Source organism: Ptychodera flava, chromosome 11 (genome assembly GCF_041260155.1).
Source record: "Ptychodera flava strain L36383 chromosome 11, AS_Pfla_20210202, whole genome shotgun sequence".
In the NCBI taxonomy this organism is placed as follows: domain Eukaryota; kingdom Metazoa; phylum Hemichordata; class Enteropneusta; family Ptychoderidae; genus Ptychodera; species Ptychodera flava.
The window spans coordinates 25,521,247-25,549,118 of NC_091938.1; the positions used below are offsets into that span (position 1 = coordinate 25,521,247).

At 36.8% G+C, this 27,872-nt stretch overlaps 2 protein-coding genes across 3 annotated transcripts; one reads left to right on the forward strand and one right to left on the reverse strand.

Annotated features, from left to right (window-relative positions):
- Positions 1–18: 18 nt before the first annotated feature.
- LOC139143922 (protein arginine N-methyltransferase 2-like) lies at positions 19–14,291 on the reverse strand. Its single transcript, XM_070714536.1, has 10 exons — positions 13,909–14,291; positions 12,785–12,967; positions 12,450–12,539; positions 8,761–8,832; positions 7,906–8,070; positions 7,334–7,506; positions 6,551–6,680; positions 2,936–3,072; positions 2,170–2,338; positions 19–1,512 (listed from the first exon to the last, which is right to left on the reverse strand). The coding sequence occupies exons 1-10, from the start codon at positions 14,149–14,151 to the stop codon at positions 1,480–1,482; spliced, it is 1,395 nt and encodes a 464-aa protein (XP_070570637.1). The 5' UTR covers positions 14,152–14,291; the 3' UTR covers positions 19–1,479.
- Positions 13,886–26,791, forward strand: LOC139143921 (2',3'-cyclic-nucleotide 3'-phosphodiesterase-like). 2 transcript variants are annotated; one of them, XM_070714534.1, is made up of 3 exons: positions 13,886–14,050; positions 14,733–15,906; positions 22,529–26,791. In XM_070714534.1, exons 2-3 carry the CDS (start codon positions 14,964–14,966, stop codon positions 23,248–23,250), a joined length of 1,665 nt encoding a protein of 554 aa, XP_070570635.1. In that variant the 5' UTR covers positions 13,886–14,050; positions 14,733–14,963; the 3' UTR covers positions 23,251–26,791. The 2 variants fall into 2 exon arrangements, with proteins under 2 accessions (XP_070570635.1, XP_070570636.1); XM_070714535.1 differs by lacking the exon at positions 13,886–14,050 and adding an exon at positions 14,470–14,585.
- The last annotated feature ends 1,081 nt before the right edge of the window (positions 26,792–27,872 follow it).

The window sequence follows — 27,872 nt, forward strand, 5'->3', positions numbered from 1 at the left end:
ACCATAAACAAAGGTGACTGAATTTTGCTAATGTGTATTTATTAAAATCCCTCAAAATTGCATTCTTGCTGTTCAAACATTCCCAGTGAATTTTCACAATAGAATGGAAAATGTACACACAGGTCGTTGATCGACTGATTTAAAATTAAGTGGTTGGTTTTACCCATGCACACACTGCGATACTCTGTAATTTAAAATTTATTCCAAAGTGTCATAATTTACTGTTTTAAAATGTGAAAGATGAAATACATGAAAAATTCCTGATATTAAAAAAATTTGCAAGACACTCCCTGATTAGTAAATAATACACTGATCAACACAAGCATTGAATAACCAATCAAATTGCATTTCATAACCCTATTGATCAGATGTAATTCGATAACTTGGATACCTGGCATAGCCACTCACAAGACCAAAAGTATTATTGAAAAACTACTGTAAAAATTTGACATCTTCAAGTATCACACCACACAAACAAAATAATGCTAAATCAGTTTTGTTTTTGTTTTTTTCCAATCACAAAGTACCACAAATCAGGTAATTTTTTATAATTATTTTTCTGGTGAAAAAATGACCAGTCAATACTGAAATTTAAAAGTGGACAAGTACTGAAATTACTCTTTCCAGTGCCATCATAGCAAAGATTGCAAAGAATCTTCCTGACAAAATTTGGTAAAAACTGGGAAAAACATCAAGTTGATTGTTATGTTGCACAATGCCTTCTCCTGGGCACACTTCAATTTAGTGGATCAACTTCTTTTTCACATCTTCTTTCCTAAACCCTTCCAGCCCCATTTCTTAGTACAACGGTCCACGCTCATCCTTGTATGTAATGGTGTCAAGCCAAACCATGGCAGTGCAGAGGGTTGAATTACAAATATAGTACTATACAATCACAATTCGTTATCTGTATATGCACATACATGCCAGAAATAGGTATTTATGTGTGAGTCGACTGCAACTCCGTGTCTTCAATATATTTCATTTCTCTGTACATAAGATCTTTTACCACTTTCATTTAAAATACTCTCTTTTATATTATTACAAATTAACCAGATATCTTTACAATTCTGAATATTTCAAAACTGTTTTCTTACAATATATTTTACAATATTATATTACTATATATTAATACTCTATCATCACTCATTGAAATGATAAAAGTCGATACCCTGAACCATCCATGAGGTTTAAACTGACCTTCCCACCTATGTCTTTTAACCCTTGAAACAAGATAATATTCTCTGACCCACTATCATTCTATTTTGACTAGTACGCTGATGAAAAAACCCGAAAGTCAAATTGCCTGAGTTCACACATTATTTTAAAACTATTTTCCTCCACAACACCATCTGTGTACAAAGGTGAAAAGGTCACAGCCACCTGATGCATTGTGTTTGTTTTGTCTGAGAAGAGTTTCCCGTCTCCTGAGTTCTGGACTGCTGAGGGCAGTCTTCGCCAAAGCAGACTGCTGAAGTTCTATCTCCAGAGCAGAAAGAGCTTGTTGAACTCCTGTGAAGAAAATGTCAAGTACAGATGTTAGAAATGCTGCATGCTGAAAGGGATGTATTTGTGGTGAGATTACACAGGAAGTAAATTGTTTCAAAAGATTTAACCCTTTCCCCGCAACAGTTTGGTACAGGCCTATTATTTTCTATGGAGAAATTGGACCTCTATACAGATAAGTGGGTGTGGAGGTGTTAAATTCAATGAGTAAAAACAACTTGCAAAATTAGGTAAGTACACAGAGAGAATAGTCGGTGCACCTCATCAACAACATATCCTTTGAATAGATACAAATAGATACAATGACCTTGAATGCTGTCAATTTCAAACTTCTGATTTATGAACACAGAGATAATGATGCTTCTCATAAAGTATTCAGTGAGAACTATGGAATGACAACAGAGAAAACTTCTTGACATGAAGTTTGACGCGGCAAACCTGAAACTTTTCTTTCAGCAGCTCTTTGAAATGTATGTAAATATTACTGTGTGTAATAGCTCTTTGTAACTTACGTCAAAATCACCTTGTGTAGGGACATTGGAAAGTAATTCAGACTCTTACTGAACTCTTTTATATGACTGTTTTCTTTGGCTGGCTTACCTGTTCTCTGCTATAAGAATCTGAAATGATTTTGAATTTGAAAATAACTTTCAGCTGGCTTACCTGGACAATGGTATCAGAATCTCTTGTGACTTTGAATCTGAAGACAACTTTGAGGTGTCTCCGCCAGTCTTGATTACGCCTTATGATTATCTTCCCTGATATTCTGTCTCCGACAATTACATCCACTGGCTTGTCCATCATGAACAGGTCTTGTTTCCAGTGTGTCGATCTTTAGCAAAAACAAAATTGTGTCAACACATGGATCAGTCCGATCATCTGAGATATTGTAAATTTTTCTTTTTTTGAGTTGTTGTAACTCTTTTCATCCTTGCCATGGGATGATGTGTGTCAATAAAGTATTTCTAGGTAAAATCTTATCAAATCTCTGGGTTGACTCTAATCTACAATAGAATCTAATCGCAGCTGGCTGATTTGACCATATGATCCAATTAAATCAGTCCAGTTGATACAACACATGAATTATCATCTTATGAAATCAACTGATTTGATTGTGATGACTGCATCATTCATTTGACATTACAATATTATCAAATCAATCAGTGAATACTCTTATGAAATCAGTGGGTTGATTCATAAATCAAAATCAAATCAGTGGATTGATTATGTAATGACACCTTATTGAATCAATGGGACAATTAGATTCTGCAGTGGCATTATTTCGACTCTTTTCGATAGATTTCGATGAAGTAATTATTGCCAATTATACTGAATATAAATACATCCTAATATTAGACTTTGTCTTTTGATATGCTATGAAACTGTAGAATATCAACAAATAATTGACTTTGGCAAGTTTATTCCATACCTGCCATAAGGTCCGGTATCCAAGGTAACCGGTGAGTTGTTTGACGTCATGACACAAAATTCCACACTGAACCAGGATCCAAAGCCATGGAAGGTGCCGTTTTTGGTGATTTCAAATGAAAACTCCCTGTGTATTTCCTGGAATTGACAAGGAAGTTTGAGGAAGACGTTAAAAATTGGTGTGACAACTACTTCACTGAATTTGTTTTTCACTTCATCTCCTCCTCTGATTCCATTGAAAGAGGTCCACAATCACCATTGATAACAATAAACAAGTCATCGTTGATGACACAGTCCCCACTTGTTAATGGGTACTTTGATTACAGGTCCTCCGAGAGGATAGAGTCCTCTTCATTAGGTCTGTCATAAAAATACTTTTGAATAAATTCGCTTGATACATGTCTCAGTTGTCTCATTGACAACCATTGACAATTCATATTGGATTGTATCACAAAACAAATTGATAAGCATAGCTATGACATTGGTCAATGTCCTTGTACCAACTTTGAATAAAATCTGTTGAAACATGCCTGAGTAATGGCTCCGTACATGAAAAAAAATCGTATGGCCGCATGGCAGCCATATTGGATCGTATCAAAAAACAAATTAAAATGCATATGTATGACATTGGTCGATGTCCTTGTACCAAGTTTGAACCAGATATGAACTGTAAATGCTCACGTGTTTCATTATATATTGAAGTTATGTGTAAATTTGAACCGTTGCCACATGTTTGCAACTTCATTGAAATTATTATGATCAACATAATGAACAATAATCACTGCCGATTAATTCTAAAAGGTCATGAAGTATACAAATCTGTAATTGGCTGAAATAAAAATATTAAAATTATTTGACTGCTCTTATTGTATCACCACTTTATATAGCAAGTGTAATTACCGTTGGCCAAGTCCTTCAAGCCATATATGCCGAGCTGTGAAAGCTCATTAGATATGCAAGTTATAAATTGGCTGACATGAAAATGTGAAATGACATCGATATTGTTTTACCTAGTACCTGGTATAATCATCAATGTACATAGCATGTTTTGCCAACTTTGCAGTAAATCTCGGTATATATCCCTAATAAGCAAAGTTCATTAAATAAGTAAATTAGGAATTGGCTGAAGTAAAAATGCTTAACGATTGTCAATAATGTTGTATCATGGTATCTGTAATATGTGTAGCAAATTTTGTCAACTTTGGTCAAGTCAATTCAGATATATATCTCTAATTAGGAAAGATCATTAAATATGTAAATTAGGAATTGGCTGAAGAGAAAATGCTTAATGACTTTCAATAATGTTGTATTATAGTGTCTTTAATGTACATAGCAAGTTTCATCAATTTTGATCGAGTCAATTCAGATAAATATCCCTAATTATGAAAATTCATTTAATATTCAAATTAGGTTTTGGCTGAAGTAAAAATGTCTTTTGACTTTCAATAATGTTATATCACAATATCTTTGATGTATCGAGCAAGTTTCAACAACTACATTCAAGTTAATTCAGATATATATCCCTAATTGGGAAAGTTCATCAAATATGCAAATTCAGAATTGGCTGAAGTAAAATTGCTTAATTGACTTTCAAAAATGTTGTATCATAGTGGCTTCAATACATGTAGCAAGTTTCATCAATTTGGTCCAGTCATTTTAAATATATATCCCTAATTAACAAAAGTTCATGAAATATGCAAATTAGGAATTGGCTGAAGTTAAAACGCTTAATGACTTTCAATAATGTTAAATCATAGTATCTTTAATATACATACCAAGTTTGGTTAATTTTGATCGAGTCAAATCAGACATATATCCACAGGGCCTCATAAGTGCCTATTTAAGTCAATATTACAGCGTTTTTCTTTCTTTTTCAATGTTACAAATAATCCAGCTGAAGAGCACAACACTTGTGTAGCTGTCTTTTGTGTAGCGTGTATTGGCATATACCGGTATAGTGCGTCCTCGTAAATGTGACCTTTAGTTCCGTGACCTCTAGGCCCGGCTCTAGCCATGCCTACTTCCTGCCCTGCCCTCGCTATAGTACAGTAAACACAGCGACGTCTGTACACGTGGCCAGAAGGCATGGCCAGAGGAATTGGCTAGAGGTCACGGAACTAAAGGTCGTATTTACATATGATCACATTCCCCATTGAGGGCGCACTATACATGCCAATACAAGCTACACAAAAGACAGCTACACAAATGTTGTGCTCTTCAGCTTTATTTGTAACATTGAAAAAGAAAGAAAAACGCTGTAATATTGACTAAATAGGCACTTATGAGCCCCTGTGATATATCCCTAGTTATGAAAGTTCATTAAATATGCAAATTAGCTTTTATCTTTCATGTCATCCCTTAATGGTTCCCACTGCTGATATATCTTGGTGTGATCAACATTTGTAGCAAATCTCATCAAATTGTGTGTAGTCCTTTTTAATGTATATGCGTTTTTTTCTAAAATCATTAATTATGCAAATGAGCAAAAAGTATGCAAGCCACACCCACCAAAAACTAATCAGTTCTTGCCATTTACTAACTGAATATATGTACCAGATTTGATTCTGATCTGATGAGCCGTTTTTGAGATATCGGACCAACAGACAGACAGACAGACAGACACACACACAGACGGACAGACAGACAGACAGACAGACAGACAGACATCGCTGCGACATATGCCCACGTGTGTAAACATGTGAGCAAATAAAATTGGTTGAGATATGCCTGAGTTATGGCTCTGTACATGAAAAAATCGTAATAAAATGGCCGCCTGGCAGCCATATTGGATTGTATCACAAAACAAATCAACGTGCATATGTATGACATATGAAGTAATCCTTGTACCAAGTTTGAATGAAATTGCTCCAGGCATCACTCTGATATCAGCATGAACGGACGGACGCACGCACACACGGACATGACCAAACCTATAAGTCCCCCCGGACAGTGTCTGTAAGGACTAACTAAACCCGAATTCGAAACAAGTAAAGATAAAGCCATGTGCACAGACGCGCATAGATATGTGTGTATTTCTGTTCACTTTTGCACATGTGCGTTTGTTTGTACAGGGATCATGTGGATCCCTTGGGCGTACTGAGTGTGTAAAATACTGCGCGTCCTTCTTATTCCGGAGTAGACCCATTGGTTTGGGCTAAACTACGGTGTGGTGGCAATAGGATTGAAGTGAATTATTCGCAGTGTTCCCGCTAAGGCTTAGTTATGCACTAGTCGCTCAGTGTCTCTAACTGCTCTTACACTGGAACTTCATGTTTTGCATAACTTTCATTTCAGTCATTTCAATCGGTATTTGTTTTGGTAACAATAAACATCAAAACTCGGGAATCTTAGTGCCAATTTTACTTCTGTGTTTTGAGTTTTAGCACTCACTGGCAGTGCACTTGCTACCAACACAAGGTACACATATGAGCTGCATAACGTGATAAACTTGCATTTGTACAGAGGAGGCATTATGACTGCCCCGGCACCAGGCAGCTCCTGTACCCATCGGGCACCAAGCCTAAGTTACTTAGACACTCAAAACCTGATTCTGAGTGAAGAAAAGAAAAGATTAAACACTGTGAAGACTGAAATGAAATAGAAATACTTTTCTTACCTCTAACTCTTCAATTTCAAAAGACTTCATGTTCAATTCCAGAACTGTCTTAGGATCAGTCAGGAAGTTTTCCGTCTTCAACTCATGATTGAAAATTGGTTTGGAAAAAAATTCTTTCAATGCCAATGTTCTGAAAGAGAAATTTCAATGTCATGAATAGATGAATAAATGAATCCATATATCAGTGTATAATTATGTAAACAATGAAATGAATAAATACCATTCACTGTGATTGTGTGCATTTTAATTTCATCAAATATTCCATTTCTTAAATAAATGTATTTATTATGCAACTGTATCATAAGCATCGTTTGAATATGCAAATATACTGATAATCAGTCATTATCAATAGAAGTATTCATTGACCTTACGTCTTGCATTATCTAGCAAATTTTACATTTCATCTTGCTATGTGGCAGGTGTTTGATCTTATACTAGGGGGTACCCTAATTGCTGATGGGTCAAGGGTCAAATGCTACGATCTCAACAAGGCAGCTTTGTGATCACTACAGTGTGCAATGTTTACAGGCTAGTGACTAAATTTGCATGCGTGAGTTTCTCATTTTTCCTGACATTCTCAATATGTTATTCTGAATATAAGCAATGTTGATATACATAGTAACACTGTTTCATAAAGAATAAACAGGTCATAATTTTGTTCTTGACGCTTAAAAGATAGCAGATGTTGTTTTTTCTAAGATTTTGAAATAAAAAAAATTACTTGATTTGCAAAAGTAGAGTGTACTGGAAACTTCAGAATACTCCCTGACAGGGCGGACTTACTTGAGATAAGAAAAATCAAACTCATAAACATTATTCCAGAATGACACTTTGTTGTATTCCTGAGCAGCGCTACACGGCACAAGATGAAGAAAAGCGTCTGATGGCCACATTACTCCTGTATCCTTGAGCCAATTATTTCTAGCACCCAGCACTGACTCTATCATCAATTCAAACTGTAAATGAACGTTACAAATTAGGAACAGGCAAAAAAAGTGGGGGTGACAGGGTAGGGTTTGTTTGTGGGGCTGGGGAGAGGTGAGGTTAGGAGAAAGAGTGAAAGTTTAACATGCAAAAATATAAAAAGTTTGCAGTTAAATTAATTTCCTTAATGCGTTAGTGTTGGGTGGGTTTACTCATGCAGAAATAGTGAAATAAGCCTCATAGAAATTAAAACAGAATGAAGTACTGATGTGACAGATTTTTCTCTCATGATTAATATCAAATACATAATTACAGTGATGAGGTTTGAATAAAATCAAGCACAGAATGTCTAATTGAGCAGAATAAAAAGAGTGTACATCAAATGATATAGGAGTACTGGTTAAATGCTACTGAAATGACTTGACCAATACCAGTAACAACGTTCCCATCCACTCTGAAATTATGATGTCAACTTTTTCCGGCAGGAGTATGTCCTCAATCTTCCCGCTGATGACACAGACTTTATCACTGTATCCATTCCTCTCGATCAGTTGCACCGTATGCTCAGCAATTTCACTGGCCTCTACAGCGTACACCTGTACAAAGATTTAGCAAGACTGTGTTCACATTCAATGTGTTTCAGGTATTGTTATGTGCTTATATATAGGCGTAGCTGGTCGGCATACAAACATGCAAACTAGCAACGGTGAAAACATCAACTAGCTAGAGCTTGAATTGAAGAGGAAAGACCTTTTTGGGAATGTGCGCTTGACTTGTTTACAGTATGACATCAAAACAGGTCCAATAATCACTACCATTCAAGCTAAATGTAAATTGCCCAGTCCAGGAAACTAATAGAGGCCATCATGAACCACTGATTAGTGGTGGTACCAGGTGTCCGGAATGGGTAAGCATATCCAGGTAGCCTGCTACACCTGTCAAGATTGACCAAAACTGCATATTTGTTTTCATAAAATACACTGCTAGGTATAGAGTGAGGTAGTTGCATGCATATCAGGTATGACTTGCCGCTATGAATGAATGATTAATTTCTGTATAAGGTATATCAGGACATAGATGTAGATGGGTCCTGAATATACAGAAGATTTTACAGCAAAGCATCAATGCCAATCAAATTTGTGTATAAGTTTCTCTCTTGAGGAAAGCAAAGAAGATGAATTTGAGGCATTAAATCAAGAAGTATTCATCTTTGATGCAATGAATGAGAATTTCTTATCTTTTTTTCCTGGGTTATCACTTAACCAACTATTAATAAGCCACTTTACCTTTTTGGCATGACCATATTTCGCCGCAAAAAGGCTGAGTATGCCAGTCCCACAGCCAACATCCAATACAACCTGTGAGATAGGAAAGGTCATAGGTCACACTCATTTGGTCATTGGCATCATTTTCATCTCATAAGACAAGCCATGAGGAAAAGATCATAGACTGTGTTGTGAGCTTGCCTTCTTTTGTTGTACACTTCATCGCAGCAAAACTCTATTGCGTTTTAATGGTTAAGTTATATCTCCACTAGACTTGCTTCATGTCTAGGAGTAAAAACTAATTTGTAGTGAATGCAATGTGGTAGAGTAATTGCAATTGTGTTTTCTGACCCGGATGTAGTAGAGTTATTGCTGTGATTCTGGGAGAAACTTTCTGCTGATCGTGTTAACTCAACACATACATTACCCAGAGTGTTTACCTCACACAAACACAGATGCCATACTTCATATAACTGAGTGAAGACAGCGTAGGATCATATTGTAATCATCTAAGTCACAGCACTTCAAACAAAAAGTAAAATTATAATAGCATTTAATTTGCTGAAATGACTTTTATTTTACACAATCACCAACTTTAACCATGTCTACCGTACATCAGCACTACTTAGCAACCGAAATAAATTGAAGTGTCACTGACCTATTACATTATTCACTATGACTCACGAAAGTTTCACAAATCACATGTATTGGTGTAGGGCTGACTCAAGGAAATTTGAAGAAACTCAAAAAGTTGACTCAAAGCATGAAGAAATCTTAAAAGTTAGGCGGCCTTCTGATCTCTGCAGAAAGATAGTGGAGGGGAAGTTCCAAAGGTGTGACAGGTTTAAATTTACTCCATCTACCATGGAAATGTATTCAAACCAAATTATGTGATGCAGTTGGAACTTTACACAAGAAAAAGTGTAATGGGTCAATTTATTATACCGGTACTATAGAGTATAGAGATATGGTATTTACTGCTGATGCTGCAGGATGGCCTATTGTTCTCTATGATTCATCCACTCAGAACTAAGCAAACATACAACACCATTGTTCCCCAAAATGAAACTGCACCTATGTACATATATGTACATGTGAAATGATCTGGATACAAACATGGCTAAATAGTTTTCCCCGATAAATAATGTATCCAAGACAAATATTTTGTGTTGGACACTCTTCTGGGTGAATTCCCTGTGAGTCACCACATTGATGATGTCAACTTGAAGACGGTAATACAACCAAGGTATTTGGAAGTTGTAAACACTTGAATTGTTTAGGAGAATAAAATCCGTTTTGCTGAATCTTTTCAAGTAATTGAAAACTTTGCGTGATGTGATGTTGTATTGTGTTTCCAAATTGGCTCATGAAACTGTCCCTTCAGCAAGGAACTAACTCATGGACCATTAGATCTTGGGAGGGGGGGGTGGTCAAAAACAGAAAAAAAAAAAATTCAGAGCAGAAAGTTAGGAAAAAAAAAATTTTCAAACTAGTTTGCAAAATAAAAAAAAAATAAATAAGAAGACAAAGGTGTAAAAAAAAAATCTGCAAAATTCTTTAAAATTTTGAATTTTTTTAGATTTTACCGACAGAAAGCAACTTTCTGTATTTTTAGTAGATCCTCCCGGCACATTTTTAATTTTAATTTATACATTTAGAGTGACTGTATCACTTATACTGGAAGTTGTGATTATCTTATCTTTTCAGGACTTTTGTATTCTGATCACTTGAAAATTATGAAATTATAGAGCCTGTTTTCTACTTGTTTCTTGCGTACAAACCAAGCAGGTACACTAGGTAAAACATTGAAACTATGGTATGGTTGTCAAGACATAAAGTTGTATTTGCCTTTTAAGATCAAGGTAAACAGATGCAGGCCACATCAGTTTCATTTTTTCACAGCATTTTATTGCAATGATGAATGCAAGAATGGGTGAACAAGTAGAAACACGTCAATAATGATAAAACAACATATCAAGTCATTATGTATTATTTTGCTTTTAAAAAGGCATTTTCAATTCTTTTTTCTCAAAAACAGCCTCAAAAACAACAGCTACACATGTTTTAACATTCAACAATACACTACGTAGAATGCCATCTATCCAACAAATCCCAACACAAAAACACACAAAGGGTTGAACTTTGAAAGTTTCTCGATAGCAAATACTGAATAAATCTGCATGAATAATCGTTTTTGTGTAGCAAATTTCAAAGAAATTGGACAAGCCCTTTCAGAGAATACAGATTTTTTGACCATGAATGGCATAAATTGCCCTAAAAAGACAAATATTGAAATTTCAACACATCTATACACATCCAATCAATTTGGACATGCTACTACAGAGAAATAGATGTTTTGATAAAAAAAGGGCAACAATTGCTCTAAAAACACAAATATGCAAATTTCACTATATTATTTAGCTTATTTTAGCTTCTCAGCTTGTCAAAATCAATTGTAAATCATGAGATGCATGATGTTTGGTGGGGTGAATGTAGGCATTTCACCACGCAGTAGAAAGGGAAGCCAGGAAACCAAAATAGTCAATTTTCAAAACCATAGGAAGCTACTGAGGAGCAAGAAGACCATGTTTCAGAGGAAGATGTGTAATCCGAAAAAATGCTCCCAAAGTGCCACCAAATAACACCATTTTTATCTCTATTTTTCTAAAGCTCCAACAGCAGGAGGGGGGACACCCCCCTCCTGACCTCCCCCCGTAAAAATACTCCCAAGTGCCACCAAATAACATCATTTTAATCTCTATTTTTCAAAAGCTCCAACGGCAGGAGGGGGACTCCCCATCCTGACCACCCCCCGCAAAAATACTCCCCAAGTGCCACCAAATAACACCATTTTAATCTCTATTTTTCAAAAGCTCCAACGGCAGGAGGGGGACACCCCCTCCTGACCTCCCCCCCGCAAAAATACTCCCCAAGTGCCACCAAATAACACCATTTTAATCTCTATTTTCAAAAGCTCCAACGGCAGGAGGGGGACACCCCCTCCTGACCTCCCCCCCCCGCAAAAATACTCCCCAAGTGCCACCAAATAACACCTATTTTTCAAAAGCTCCAACAGCAGCAGGGGGACACACCTCTCCTGACCTCTCCCCCCCCCCCCCCCGTGACCGCTTGCGTGGCCGCTTGTGGTGCTTGGCACCACATCTTTGCCCTCTATATCTTCAGACAGCGACGAACTAAAAAAAAATTATAAATCTGAAATTTACTCTGAAAAAAAAAATTTGCACAGCTAATCTCAATTGGAAAAAAAAAATTTCAGAAATTTACAATAGTAAAAAAAAATTTTCACAATTTCATTGTGACCACCCCCCCTCCCAAGGTCTAATGGTCCATCCCTAACTCATGGAACACTATCTGCAACATGAATCATAGTGTCTTGCAGTTTTTGTGACTGCCCTGAGTCAGGCAATAGTGACTCCATCTGTATTTTAACCTGGATACTTTTCCCATTTTTTACACAGTGCATACTGTACTAATGAATGTTTGTACCAACTGAGACAATGCAGAAAGGTATAGTTGTTGGTGTCTTTTGACAAGTCGCAATCTCTTGAATTCCACTGTGGTGCTGGGCTAAATAGAAAGCTAGTGTTGCCAAGCATAGGAACTGTCTGTGTTTGTATGTGTCTCTGTACATGTGTCTGTATATGTGTGTGTGTCTGTGTGTGTACCTTCAGTGGATAGTTGGAACACACCTTGTCTTTAATAAAGTCTGCGTTCTGTTTGATAGCTTCTTTATAGGCATTTGTTCTGACTTCATCTCCAAGCATTTCAAGATGCAGTTTCTGTTCCAAAAAATAAAGGGAAAAAACATCAATAAATCAATAATTTGAATAAAATATAATAAAAGGAAATTAAAAGGTACACAAAAACACTGGGAGCTGTTTACCCATGATGTACAAATCATTAAATTCAACTAAATTCAAATGAAAATTTCTTAAAATCACTAAAATAATTATTGTTTTCGCCAGATACATTTCATCTTTTGATGTGGCCTATGCAATGCCAAAGGTAGCGAATAGTGACTCACCAAATTTGAATAACTTTCAAAGTATTCTTCATCCTGCCATCTTTCTGCCTCCCATTCTGCTTTGCTCTTACATTTAGTGTGATTGGCTGGAATGTACCCATGCTGACCATTGATGATCGCCCACCACCAATCATCATTTGGCTTACTGATCACTTGGATCTCATCACCCCTCGCAAAACTCAACTGCACAGAAAATTATGTACATAAAAATGTTGAATTATTTGTAAAGATAGACAGTGGAGGTAGGCAACTGGACCCCAAACCAACTGGACCTCAGACAACTGGACTCCTGGTCAACTGGACCCCTGGTCAACTGGATCCCAAGTCAACTCAACCCTAAACCCTGAACAACTCTACCTCCTATTAAAAAAGTTTATCTCTTCAAATCATTTTTGATTAATAGCTCTACCCACTTGTGTTATTCCATTTCTTCTTATAATATATACCCCCGGTATGTACGGACCCACATTCATAGTTAGCCTACAACACAACTGTCTGTATTAAATTGCGCCGCTAGCTAGATAGCTAGGGCCAGGGTGCTTTAGCAAAAACATTTCAGGGTACAGTTGACATGCAGGGTTTCCCAGTTGACTTCGGTACAGGGTCCAGTTGACGTTGGGGTCCACTCCAGTTGACCAGTTACCCACTGATGGAAGTAAATGGGAACCTGGCTAATCGCCTACGGTACTATTCAGTTCCATCATGGAGGTAGCAGAGATCCATTCACTTTGGTTGGTTGACGCATGTAGGTAGGAGGGAGGAGCTACCTCCATGGTAAAAGGACGAGAACTTCTTCCTCCGTCATTCCACTCATTCACGCTCACAGTATCCAGAATCGCATAAGTTTGGTGAATTTTGTAGCGATGGAGTTCGAAGGTCAAGTTTATTTCGGATGTAACTTTAACAGATTTTGTCACCTTTATTAGGAATTTGATTAGGATATATGTATATCTCAAATCTATGTGCCATTCGGCAACGACAAGGCACGTCAAACTAGTACTTCATCAGGCATAACGTCACAGTGTAGTATAATGTCATGGTGACCACGCACCAATCGGACGCATCATATGCGAAGGTCAATCCACCTCGAGGCGCCGACGCCGACGTTTCATATGCATGCTCACCTGATTATTGTCCGCGGCATCAAAGTTGGAAAACGCGATGACCGTCTCTAAGTTTTCGTCATTAGTGACATTATCATCGTCGCTGTTGTCACTCGAGTCGTTCTCGGACAGGAGTTCAACTACGGGACTCGGTGTTTCTACGGTGAGCTTAGTGAAGTTGTTTTTCAACGAAATGTTTACATCATCAGCAAGTTTAGTCGACTCCTGTAGCTGTTTCGATGAATCACTTATTGCACTACTCATCTGGATTTTCAAAATAGTGTCAATGCCTGGGTTTCCCGTTGATTCAGTGACCTTGCCCTTCGCAACTCCCTCCTCTGCCGCGGCATGAGATTCGACACTTCAGCGGTCAGCCATATTGTATTTATTCCAATTTGTTGGTTTATTGTTTCATTTCTCTGCGGCTGCATAAAGCAATGTATTTTAATTTTTATGAGAAGCACTGTCTACAATTTTGGTATAAAATACTGTCCTTGTTTAAAATAACATGACGTAACCTGCTGGAAAGTGTATTAAGCTACGAGGCAGCTATGGTCAGTCTCGAATCAAAGCTAAATTATACAGCAATCTTTAAGAAAAAACAAAAGAAACTGCACGCTCATTGATAGGGGATTACTGGCTGCGGATTTCCCACGTACTGAATCAGAGAATGAGTCACCACACTGTAACATAAACAGGTGAGCCCGTTTATCTAGACACTCTTTGTGAAGTGTCACCCTCGCCATACGAATCAAGTATAACATAAGTTAAACAACATTATGCCAGGTGCAAGTTTGTTTATCGTTCGCTCAGTAACTGCTCGTTGTCTGTAATTTTTTATTCAGATTCACGAAGATTCTCAGTGACGTCTTCTGCTCGTACGTCGTCAGTCTCGCAGTCTCACATAAGAACATTTCTATTCTACGCTTGATGATTCACGAAACCTCAGTTGACCCGATATACCTGTTGATATAAGTAGGTCACCAAGGTAACGGTTGACCTAGGTATTACCCAACCAATGGAAACTGAAACATTTGTAGTGTTATTGAATTGATAAGAATAGCGCGCCTTGCGTCATGGGAAACGACCAGGTTACACACATCTCTGGCACTGCTGGTATAAAAATACTGGCCCTCACAGCAGGTGTGGCATGCTGCCTAGCGTATGTTGTTTTCAAACTAGCACCAGACATCATGGCGTCCTATCGAAATCGCAGGAAAGGTGAGCAGTGTGGTAAAGACAAGAACTCAGACGTTGATTGGGAACCAGACGAGCTTGTCCCAGCTCAAACAAAAGGACAGCACCAGAACGCTGAAATTCACAGCGAGGTTGATGGGCAGAGATGGTACATCACACATCCAGGCGACCAGCTTCCTGGCCAACCAGATGAGACTGAAAAAATTGTCAGAGATCCCACGTTAGAGTTCCCAGTTTTGACTGACCCCAAAACCATCGAGTACATTAAGAAATCCAAGGTCATGTTCATCATGCGTGGTCTTTCTGGTAGTGGAAAATCTGTGATTGCAGAAGTGATAAGAGAGACCTATGAAAATTCCATCATATGCTGTGCTGATAACTTTTTCAACAGGCCAGATGGAAGATATGTATGGAGGAAAGAAGGCCTGCAGGAGGTGCATGATAAGTGTCACAAACTGGCAGAAGACTCTTGCAAGAAGGGCATCAACGTTGTCGTGATCGACAATACGAATGTTCGCGCCTGGGAGGCGCAGTTCTACCTGGACCTGGCCAAGAGGACAGACTACGTAGTGGTGTTGGTGGAGCCCAAAACGTCGTGGAAGTTCGACGCCTACGAGCTGGCGAGGAAGAACAAACACGGGGTAGCGTTTTCGATGTTGCAGAAGAAAGTAGAGTCATTTGATACAATGATCCCGCTGTTCTTTGGCTGGTTTCTCAACTACACAGACTCAACCACAGTGCGCTATAAGGGCAACAAGATCTATCGTCAACTACAAAAGGAGGCTGAATTTGTGGAGAAATTCAAAATGTGTGTCAAAGGAGGTGAGTCCGTGTTTTAACCTGTGGATTCTCAGTATCCTTGCCATTTTGCTTGAAGAGGTAAAAATTCACCAGCCAAACCAGAAATCCACCTGGCTCACCCACAATACACTGTTAAAAACAAATAAAATCTTGGAAAGATATCCAATTGGCTTTCAGATCTGACTTTGATCAATTTAATGCAGTGTTTACTTTCTTTTTGATCTATTTCTGTTGTATTGAAAGCTGACTGAACTTCCCTTTCCTTCAGTAGTAACACTGGCATGGTTATGCACATAATCAATGTTTTTGATAAGGTTTTGAAAGATTGGTAAATGATATGATATGGGAACCCTGGTGTCATTCTAGTTGTCTAATCATATAATTTTATTGATATTCGTATTCTGAAGGGAACTTGATAGCATAACTGATGAACCCCGCATAAATTTACCAGGGTACTGCATTGGCCTTAAAGGCCTATGTTGGCGCACGATTATCTCAACAGAAAATTTACCCACAAGATTACAATTTTAATGCAAAATAAAAGGCAATCACACCTCCATAATCCTCTTACAGACAAGAACGAAGGCGATCCAAGGGATCGCCAAAAGGCCTTTAAAGGCCTGTGTCAGGCGTCAGATTGTCTTGCTAGGAAATTTACTAATACTAGGTCACAATTTCAATGGAAAAACAAAAAGCTATGACACCTCCATAATCCTCTTACAGACTAGAACAAACTTGGGAAAACTTGGGATCGATTCCCCTACCTTTCAGAGCAATAATACTGGTCATAGTAACATGTGGCTAGTGTGAGCCAGGTCGTCATAGTAACATGTGGCTAGTTTAAGCTAGGTTGTCAGTTGTGGGTGGACAGTAGGCGCCGGTAGGTCTACCGTATGGTGTAATTTGAGGTAATATATAAGGGTAATTTAGGGACAAATCTCCTTGCCAACCTCGATTCTTAGTCACATATCCCTATTAAGTGAGCAGATTGTGGAAACATTTCTCTCAAAATCAACAGCCCTCCCCTGCTTCAGTGAGATTTTCAGTTTAATAATACTTTCTTGTATAGGAAAAATTCAATATCTGTCTGTACCTGAAAAGTGTGCACACACTAAAAGAAAAATATTTTTATGATGCATAGGAATTTTACTTTATACTTTTTATATTTTTTAATGTTATTACTGTTGAACAACATGTCAGTATGATAGTTTTGATGTTTATTGATATTTGACATTTTTAGGGTGGGAGGGGGTCTGAAGTGACCTAATGGTTATGCAGGTTCCTAAGATCGTCCACACTCACACTCATTTTCCACAACAGTTTGTGGCTAATTTTGGATGTCGGTGGAATTAGCTTTTTAAATCACTTAGGGAACATATGCAACATAATTTGATGAAGTTCCGATTCCAGGAAATTATTTAGTAGAGTGTTTGAAGAAGATCGGAAGCACACAGGTAATCTTTCATTCGCCCACTGTCTCATTCCTATGTTGGCCCACATGCTTTCAAAGACAGGTCAGTTCAACCAATTGAAACAAAATAAAGGTTTTGATTGTTTCAGTAAGCCATTATTGAAGTAGTGTTTCCAGATTGACTCTTGACCATTTAAACCTTATCCTGCAAGGCCTGTTCTTCGTTATCAGCTGATTTAGTAAAAAATGGTGTCAAGCTAAAACCTATGAGTATCTTCACCTCTTTGGCAGGGGTCACCCAGGTGGGGGGTGGTTGGGGGTGTCAGAGCAAATTAATGTCCACAGCCTGTGCACAGTCTACATTTTCAAAGGCTAATATTCAAAAGAATGCCCATTTTGTTCATACACATCAGTTCCCTGATACTCAATCATGAGTGACTCCTTCAAAGAGAAGGAAATCGGAAGACAAGTGTAGCTTGAAAAATTACCCTTATTTAGGTCATTGCATATGATATAATCAAATCCTGTTTACTAATATATTGAATGAATCATTCTGAATCCTATGTGGTAACAAGCTGCCACCACTATACTGAATTACTCATACCCAAACAAGCCTTATGGCAAGATGTACACAGTGCCTGATTGAAATGATATCACTATTAAGTTTACAAAGTGGCCCTGTAAGTAGCTGGTGAAGTCACTGTATAGCTGGGTAACTTGCAGATGAGGTGTTCAAATTCCAGGCACCTCTGCTGTAAAATGTTCAAGTGCAATATATGGGTCATGTTATGGCTCATTATGGTTTTTATAACCAACTGGACGTGATAGTGAAATACAAAATTGGCAGGATAAGGAGTCCAATTAAATAAAATAAAGTTTCCACTTAAAGAAAAGTGCAAAGACAAATAAAAAGAAACTAAATGACACATATAATACTTGTTTAATATTTATTCTTCTGTTGTTGACAAATTATTTACATGATATAAGGTCTTGAATGAGTTGATGGATGTTTTAATTTTTGTACAGAAATCATTCCGATCATGATGTCTTTGTAAGCTTGGCAGTAAACTGTCCAATGTACATTGTTTCTTTGAATTTCCTGCTAATGTTTGTCACAATATTTTTGTTGGGCATATGATGTCATTTTCAATGATTTGGGAGGGTCCTAAATTATTGAGACATTACCGGAGTTTGAATGCTTTTGATGAGATTGCAATCTGCGATCTGCTGGTCTGTCATTTTTATATACGTGCAACATTCGCTGTTGTCAACCAACCAAATGGGATCAGCATAATTGGTAACCCCATTGCTTCTGTAACGTCTTCTACTCCCCAAAGACTGTTGAGATACGCACAGTATAAATATCGTCAATTTGGCCTGTGCATGTGTTAGACTGCATTGTTATGAATGTCTTGACAAGTATATTCTGGTCTTGACTAGGATTCAGATGCAAGCAATAAACGGTGCATTTTACACATGTAGACGCTGTGTTGACAAGCTAAATAGTGGGTGTTTTAACACGCTTTTTGGGAGAAGAACAAGAACTTGTGTTTGATATACAAAACAAAAATTAGTGAAAAAATCATCAAGAATTACAGCTACTGAAGCCAGTAATATTTAATGTACATTTGAATGATAGGCAGGCAGTAAAATGAAGTGAAAGTGATGATGTCATACAAAACACTGTCTGGTAGCAACCAGACAGTTGCCCAAACATGCACAGACTGGGACAAGTCATACCTGACCTGATATATATTTGCTCTGCATGAATGGTCTGACAGGCTTTTTCACTGATGCCATAATTGTAGAGAGCAGAAATGTTTGTCAAACAAAAACCTCCCTCTCAGATTGACTTGGCATCAAACAGAAGAGAAAAGTGAAACACACTGAACTTTTGTGTAATTAAAGGGACAAAGTCAGCCATTTTTCATAAATTTAGCTCCGCTGTCAGCGACGCGGAGCTTATCAAATAGGTTGATTTTCCGTCGTCGTCCGTCGTCGTCCGTCGTCCGTCAACAATTGCCTTCTCCTCTGAAACCGCAAGTCCAATTACTTTGAAATTTTATATGCAGTTCACTTGGGGTGACCTCACTTAAGTTTGTTCAAATCGTGGTGAAATTTGCATATTTGTATTTTTGGGGCATTTTTTGGTGTTTTTGGTAAAAAAATCTTCTTCTCTTAAACCGCTTGTCCGATTGCTTTGAAATTTGATATGCAGTTTACTTAGGGTGACTTCAGTCAGATTTGTACAAATCGTGGTGAAATTTGCATATTTGTATTTTTAAGGCAATTTTTGTCATTTTTGGTAAAAAAAATCTTTAAAAATCTTCTTCTTCAAAACTACCAGTCAGATAGCTTTGGTATTTGGTACGTATGTCCCTAGGGATGCACTATATCAGATTTGTTCAAATTGTAAAGATATGTGCAAATTTACATTTTTAGGCAATTTTTACCATTTTTGGTCAAAAAATGTATTTCTCAAAAAGTACTGGTCTGATAGTTTTGAAATTTGGTATACAGGTTTCTATAGATGAACTAAGTAATATATATTTAATTTCTGATGAAATCTGCAATTTTGTAATTTTTGGGCAATTTTTGCCATTTTTGGTCAAAAAATGTGTATTTCCAAAACTACTCATCTGATAGCTTTGAAATTCAGTATGCAGGTTCCTACAGATAAACTAAATGATATTTGTTGAAATTATGATGAAATCTGCAATTTTGTATTTTTGGGGCAATTTTTGCCATATTTGGTAAAAAAATGTGTATTTCCAAAACTACTCATCTGATAGCTTTGAAATTTGGTATTCAGGTTTCTACAGATGAGCTAAGTAATATATATTGAATTTCTGATGAAATCTGTAATTTTGTATTTTTGGGGCAATTTCTGCCATTTTTGGTCAAAAAATGTGTATTTCCAAAACTGCTCATCTGATAGCTTTGAAATTTGGTATACAGGTTTTTATAGATGAACTAAATGATATTTATTGAAATTATGATGAAATCTGCAATTTTGAATTTTTTTGAGCAATTTTTGCCATTTTTGCTCAAAAAATATGTTTCTCAAAAAGTACTGGTCTAACAGCTCTGAAATTTTGTATACAGGTTTCTATTGATAAACTAAGTAAGATAAATTTAATTTCTGATGAAATATGTAATTTTTTATTTTGGGGGCAATTTTTGCCATTTCGTATTTTTGCAATTGGGGCAATTTTTCCATTTTTGGTCAAAAAATGTGTTTCTAGAAAAGTACTGGTCTGATAACTTTGAAATTCGATATGCAGGTTCCTACAGATGAACTAAATTTGATCTTTTGAAATTATGATGAAATCTGCAATTTTTATTTTTGGGGGCAATTGTTGCTATTTTTGGTCAGAAAATTTTATTCTCAAAAAACTACTCATCAGATAGCTTTGGTTGACATGTTCTTAGGGATGATCCGATGTGATATATTCAAAGTATGATGAACTCTTCAATTGTGTATTTTTGCAGCTATTTTAGCCACTTTTTTTCTGGCCACTGCATTGAGCTATCAAAGATTTCCACCTTCTCCATCAACATGTGTCAAAACTAGTTATTCTCTACATAAACACAGCGGAGCTATATCGGCCGCTAGGTCGCTTGTTAACAAATTTAGTTGATGCGAGATACTACTTGGTATATTGTTTGACATGTCGAAAGATACTGAATGAATGGGTGACCATGCATATATTTGACCCCAGTGTTATACATGATACATGAAACCATCGCAAAAACGAATTAATGGTCATGATCATTAATTCATTTTCATAATGGTTTCATTTATCGTGTCTAAAACCGGGGTCGAATATATGCATGGTCACCCGTTCATTCAGTATCTTTCGACATGTTAAAAAATGTAAATAGTATCTTGTATCAAACAAAATTCATGAAAAATGGCTGACTTTGTCTCTTTAATTTACAAAATCCACACTTAGAAATTTGTCAACTTGCAAGTTTTCCTATACAGAAACACTAGAAAAGTTCATCTTCACAGTTTCTTCGATTATTTACATACCATACATCACCCACTGCAAAGTTCATGCTGAGGACATACCCTTGTCCTCAAGTGACCTCAATTCTTTGCGTATTTTCAAGGTTGTTTCCTCAATGACTGCTATTCTGTGACACTCACATAATATATAGCTTTCCATGTTGATGTTTGGATATTGATAAATTAAACATTTATGAGATTATGCATAAGACGTTTATTTCGCTTGCTGTCAACTTTGACCTGCATTTTTGCTTTGGTGCACTTCCTGTTTATGTAGGGCTTGGCTTCAAAAGGCAAAGCATCAGAATTTGTGCAATTCATGATACACCCACAAGCTTTTGGGCTCTCCACAGAATATTGGACAGTGACCTAAATTCATTTAAATCATAGATCTACATGCTACTATATCAAATAGAACAATTAATCACCATTCATTTTATATGTATGGGTTTAGGAACTGGCATAAAACAACCATTTACAGTAGCTCAAACATAAATATCAATGAAATGATAAAAAAGCCGATATGGCAAGTTTGCATGATGCTGACAGATAACAGATATCGTCCACAAGCCTCAATAACCATATTTCATGGCGTATTTACAACTATTATGATAGATTTAAAAAAAAACCAATGTCCTCGGCAGCTATTCTAGAATACGCATATGCACAGAGATCTATCAGTAGAAAGGGAGTTCTTTAATGTTCAGTATATCTAATTTTACTTCTGAATGAATATCTTGTCGACAGAAATGCCACAAATCATGTACATAAATTTTGTCTGATTTTGCTTTGTTCTCATCTTGCATGTAGTTGTTTGTGATGGCATATTTGGTTGAGTGTCAGAGCATACAGAACAACCCATAATATTTACATATAACCCTTTCAGTACCACACACCTGCAATTATGAAACTCTCTCTTACTTTTGTTCGACGTCTTGGTTTTATCCAAAAGCCACAGAGTGTCGTTTCTGGGTCCATTATGATTTACACATCCTTTGTAGTGTATGAGCTGACAAACTCCCACAAGACTCTCATGTTCTTTTTATTATCAACAAAAACATTCTCAAACTCACTGTAGTTCATTGAGTCTTTGCATTTCAGGTCCCTTATGTACACCAGCCGATGCTGATAGCATTGCTTTGCACGATAAGAATGACATAATTAACAAGGGTGAGTGCAGCTTTTTTCTGATATTGAGATTGTCCTCTTTCATCTTGCAGATCCAGATGCTTATTTGAATTTCAACACCTACTACAGCGTAGATTCGCTAGTTGTGGGTCCTGTGGTGCTCCACTGCACGTCGAAGTTCTGCGGCCGTGGCAAGGTTCCAGATTCGTACAAGTACCTTAAAAACGCAGACGTCAGCGCGTCGCTCGGCGCGGCCTTCACAACGCACATAATTGGATTCTTCTTCACCGCCAAGACATTTGGTGCGAGACTGAAACTGACCAGTCGTCAAGTGGAGCTCTGGGGACAAGAGGACGAACAACGTCATGTAGAAGAGGCAGAGGCCAGGATTAATCGGGTGATGAGTGCTGGGGGCTCCAGACGCACCGCTGGCCCGTTTCTGTCGTATGAACTACGAGGAACAGGATTTGACAGACCTGTAATGACCTTAGAGAGAAGAGGTGCAAGCGGGCGTCCTTCACAGCTGAGGCGGGATTTCACTCATCCTTCGAAAAACTTCCAACCAACTTCAGGCGTTGGGAGCCGCTCACACTGTACGCTGAGCTGCGCAGCAGGAGTGAGCGCTGTCCAAACAGGACTTGACCTGGTAGAGATTATCCAAATGGAACAGGAAGCCGCGGAATTTCGAGACCAAAACGTGACGATGTCACAAGCAATTCCAGATGGCTGGTTGCGCTGCTATGATGATAAGGCCTGGGTGGTGTATTTGAGCGAACCAATCACGGTCGGTTCGCTGTTTTCAGGATTTTACTGAACACAGAGATTTTTCAACGAACTTTTGAATGTGTTTCCAACCATGTACTTACAGGAGATCAGGAAAGGCGATTTACCTGATATGTACATGGCTCAAGAGTACGGAGTGTTTGTAATATTTTTGTGAGTTGTAGCAGTGTAGCTGGTTCTGTTTTAACACCTTGTCATAGACATGTGATAGTTTACTCCTATCACCATAATGGTTCGGCCCAAACCAGTCATTATCAGTGGTGAGTATGGACCTGTTCATGTCAAATTGGGGGTGAACAGGTTAATCCCTTCTGCATCATGACTTGGCCCAAACCCATACTTATCAATGGTGATAGTGGAAATGTTTACAGGGAATTAAGATAAATAGCTTTACTCTTTCCAAACCAGATAGTTTAGATCAACTTGTCAGGGAAAAGGTTATTATCAAACAATTTCCTCTTTCCGGATGCTGTTTTTCAATACTTTTCTTTTTAATGTATTTTTTAACTCAGAACAATTGATTGTTTTTCCATTGCCAAATACAATATGGCTGTTCCCAGTTTTATATTTATGATGTGGTGAAAACGAATCATGCATCTAGACTATCAACACTGACTTTTTTGGACTTTGTCAGTGGACTTTCATTTTTCAAAACCAACACCAAACTTGCACAAACTTTTTGATACCAATGGTGCATATGTACTTCACTTTGTCAAATACGATCATTTGTGTGAAAATGAACTTCGGAAAAAACCAACAAGCTTTATGTTTTCTCATTTCAACAGGTGTTTTGTTTACTTTTTGAAATAGGGAGAGGAACATCGAGATGTTTAAGGGTCTCAACTTAGCAAATAACTTGTCATACATGTTGGTAGTATTTATATTCCAGGAGAAATCAATTTTTATGGCAGATTTTCAGACAAGTCAGAGTTTTCATAATGTCAGAATTTCTTTGTAGTATGCATTTGTGGCTTGCACTATTTCAGAATTCAGAAAGTAAAGTGTTTGAGTCAGTCTTTTTTCAAGTCAGTTGAAGAATAGTTTGATTTCACAAACAATACAAAATTTCAAGTATTGTGGGCTCAGATGGCCTGAGATATTCTCACTGATTGGAACAGAAAATTGCTCAAACACTTCCTTCAACAAAATTTTGAGGAAAGTCTAAGACTTTGTGAGGCATATATGTATATCCAGTCTCTCCAAATTTGTGGTATTAATCTTCTTTAAACTTTTAACTTGACATCAAGCTTTTTGGAAGTGGCGGTGTTCTCAGTATAGGAGTTATTTCTAATAGCCCTGTCACACCTTGACGATTAAACCAGCGTTACGTTATCAATAAGTTTTGTATAAGTTAAGAGCATTCGAAAGCATGCTGGTTTACGTCGTAGTATGGCAAGGTCGTCGAAAACTTTTGTGCATTTACAAAATTTTTCGACGTATGCCAACGTATGGCTCATACGTCCCACACATGCTGGCCATAAGTTGTAGGGATTTTACGCGCTTGTTGACACACATTCTCACACGTTACTTGCAAGTCACTTACAAGTCGAAATGCATCAAGATAATTGTCTAGCGTACCCAAACCTATGAGTACATTATGAATACACTAGGTATGCGCCCAAAATTGAAAAATACATCGTTAGTTCAGCAAGCTGGCGTTTTAGAGAAATTTTGATATGTTGGTATATGCTGGCTAAATCGTTAAGGTGTGACAGGGCCCTAAGCAGTCATTCTTCAATTCTTTGGCTCCCATTAAATAACAATATTAAAACCTAAAACACATTATGGATAAATCACATATTTATGTTTCCACCAAAGAGAACTGAAATTCATCAGAAAAATCAAGAATTAGAGCATATGTAGAGTTTCCCATTTTCAATTTTGAACTACGATTTTCAGATTTTTGGAATTGTTATAAAAACCTGAAAATCTTGAAATAGCATCCCTTTACTTTGTCATCTCAGAAATCCTGTCAGTACACTGTACTGACAAACAGACCTCGGACCATACCAAAGAAAACCCAATCGTGGTAATAGTTACATGTGTGTATTGTCATCCAAAGAAAGCTCCAAGAGCCGTGATTTTTGATGTGTTTTCCATACTTCTTGTTCTGTATATATATGTGCAATACAGCTCCTTGTTCCTGCACAATATCAACTCCGTATCCTGTGATGGATATAGATAAAGTAGTACCATAACAAGTCATATTGTTGGCCGTGACAGTTAAAAGAGTAAGCAATAATGAAAATATTATTAAAAATTGCAACTATCGTTCCTTCAATGCCTGAAATGCAAATGCCTTTTATTTAGGTTATTTTCATTGAACTATATATTGCATGTACTATTCAGATTTAAAAGAAAGGCAGACAGGCAGTGTTTCATCCAGGTTGTGTGATTACAGTGTTGTAAGCCACTCACTGCTTGTCAGAGTTTGCTGGGGATTTAACCCTTTGAGCGCCAAAGTCAAGTTTTGTCGCCTTAAAAAATATACCCCTGTAAAATTTTTTCAAATTTTTGCCAAACTTTTGATAAAAATCTTTAGCCAATGAAATGTGATGTCAATTTGGTCCTAAATTATCAAAAAAATTTACAGAAAAATTCTTAAAAACTTATAAATGTTGCAGTAAAATTTTGGTGGGAAAAATTGCAGCACCCAAAGGATTAATACTGCAAAGAGAGGGAAGACAGTCTGTCACGCCATTTTCAGATCAAAGCACAGGTACCCATGCTTGCTAATACCTAGTGACAGCAAGGTTACAATGTAACGAGTACAATTTTGAAATATTTGAACAAAAGTTTTCTTTTTTGTGTGTATCTTTATATAGTATTTTATGATGTATAGATATCGGCTCTGATTAACATGTAATTTGTATAGAATAGTTTTCAAAGGTGCCTTCACAACTTTATACTGGAATGACACAATCATATCTAACCATGTACAGTTAAACATTTCAGTCTGTAAATGTAGTAGTCTTAGTCTTTTGTAAAATCATAGAATTCAAACCCCACTTCGAAATTCAAAATCTGTAGAAATTGTGACAAGGCGAGGCACAATCTTGTCTGTCTGTTGAACTGTGGACAAAAACTACTTAACAAGCTTTTTCTTTTGAGGACTTGAAAAATTCATCCTGTTTACGGCCATGCACTGGGTATCAAATGTAAAGACAAATAGTAAGTCAATTGGTTGACATAGCTCGCTGGAAATTTTTAAAAACTTGATGTACAAATGAAAGATTTCTAATGAACATTTTTCTTAAAGATTTTATAATAACACATGGGTGTGTACCAGAGGAATTCTAATTCGCTGACCCAGATAATTGCCTTATTCAGAATCAGCACCAGTGTATATAATCCTTGTGCCATATTGAAAACGAATATGCTTCAAATGAAATTTTGTTGAGAGATTGTAGTACTATATTGATGCGTAGTCCCTTTCATCATTTGCTTCAGTCATAATTTCCTTGTTTTTATTTCCATTTTTCAGAAATTGTATGTTAAATATATGGACAGTTTTGAAGTCTGTTGTCTTTTTTCGATGTTGTTACCTAAAATAAAAATATTGAAATTTAAAATTTGTACATTGAATTTATATTAATACATAAATAAATAAAATAAATATATAAATATATATATATATATATATATATATATATATATATATATATATATATATATATATAATATATATATATATATATATAACTTTATTGATACACACTACCACGCCCAGTTGTTTGGTCCGAACGTATTTTAATGAACTTGTAACACAACGTTTCGCTCCAAAACTAGAGCTTCAGGTTGTGTAACGGAAAATACAAAGATCATACTGATAAATAATTGCTGTACATATAAAAAAATTGCTTCACAAAACTTTGAGTAGCGGAATTGTTTGGCAAAGTCAATCGAAAATAAAGTTATTTGTGATCTCAAAAACGTGAACAAAATGGCTAACAACACTAGTTTCGATAAATGCGCACAACGATCAGAATTGAAATATTTTCCAATTTTGGCCTAAGTTAAAATACTATCATGATCTTTCGACAAGCCACTTCAAGCTCTATTGATTGTAACACTTGATGTATTTCCTTGTATTTTTGTTCTGTCTATAAGATACAGTTTATCATTTTACTCACTAAGTCAAGACAAACTGCTCTGTGTTCAAATAGTCAACACTGCCTGTGTGTGTTATGAACAGCATTATAGTTGACAATTCAATTTTAGTGTTAATTTAAATTTGTGTGTCAACAATAATGTATCTCCAAAGATAATTATCAGCTTCAGTACAAAGTTTCTATAAAACAAGTCATTGACAATGACATAGTCCCCACTTGTAATAGGAGTATTAGTCTTGATGGGGCAGGGAAATGTGGTCATTAAGAAGTATCACTGGAGTGTATATGTTCAAATCTATGGACACATAGGTCTATGTCATTGTTCCCAATTTGCAACAAGAGGCATGTCTAAGTTATGGTTCTAAATCGGGAAAAAAGATCAGACCTCTAGCTGTATTGGCCAGCCAAGAAAAACATATGGGCATAATAAATGAGGTACAAGATGTGACATCTTAAGGTCTATTATTCTATCAAAATTAAAGCGTATAGAACTTGTGGTTACTGAGTTATGCATATATACGCTTAATCAAGGTCAAAGGTC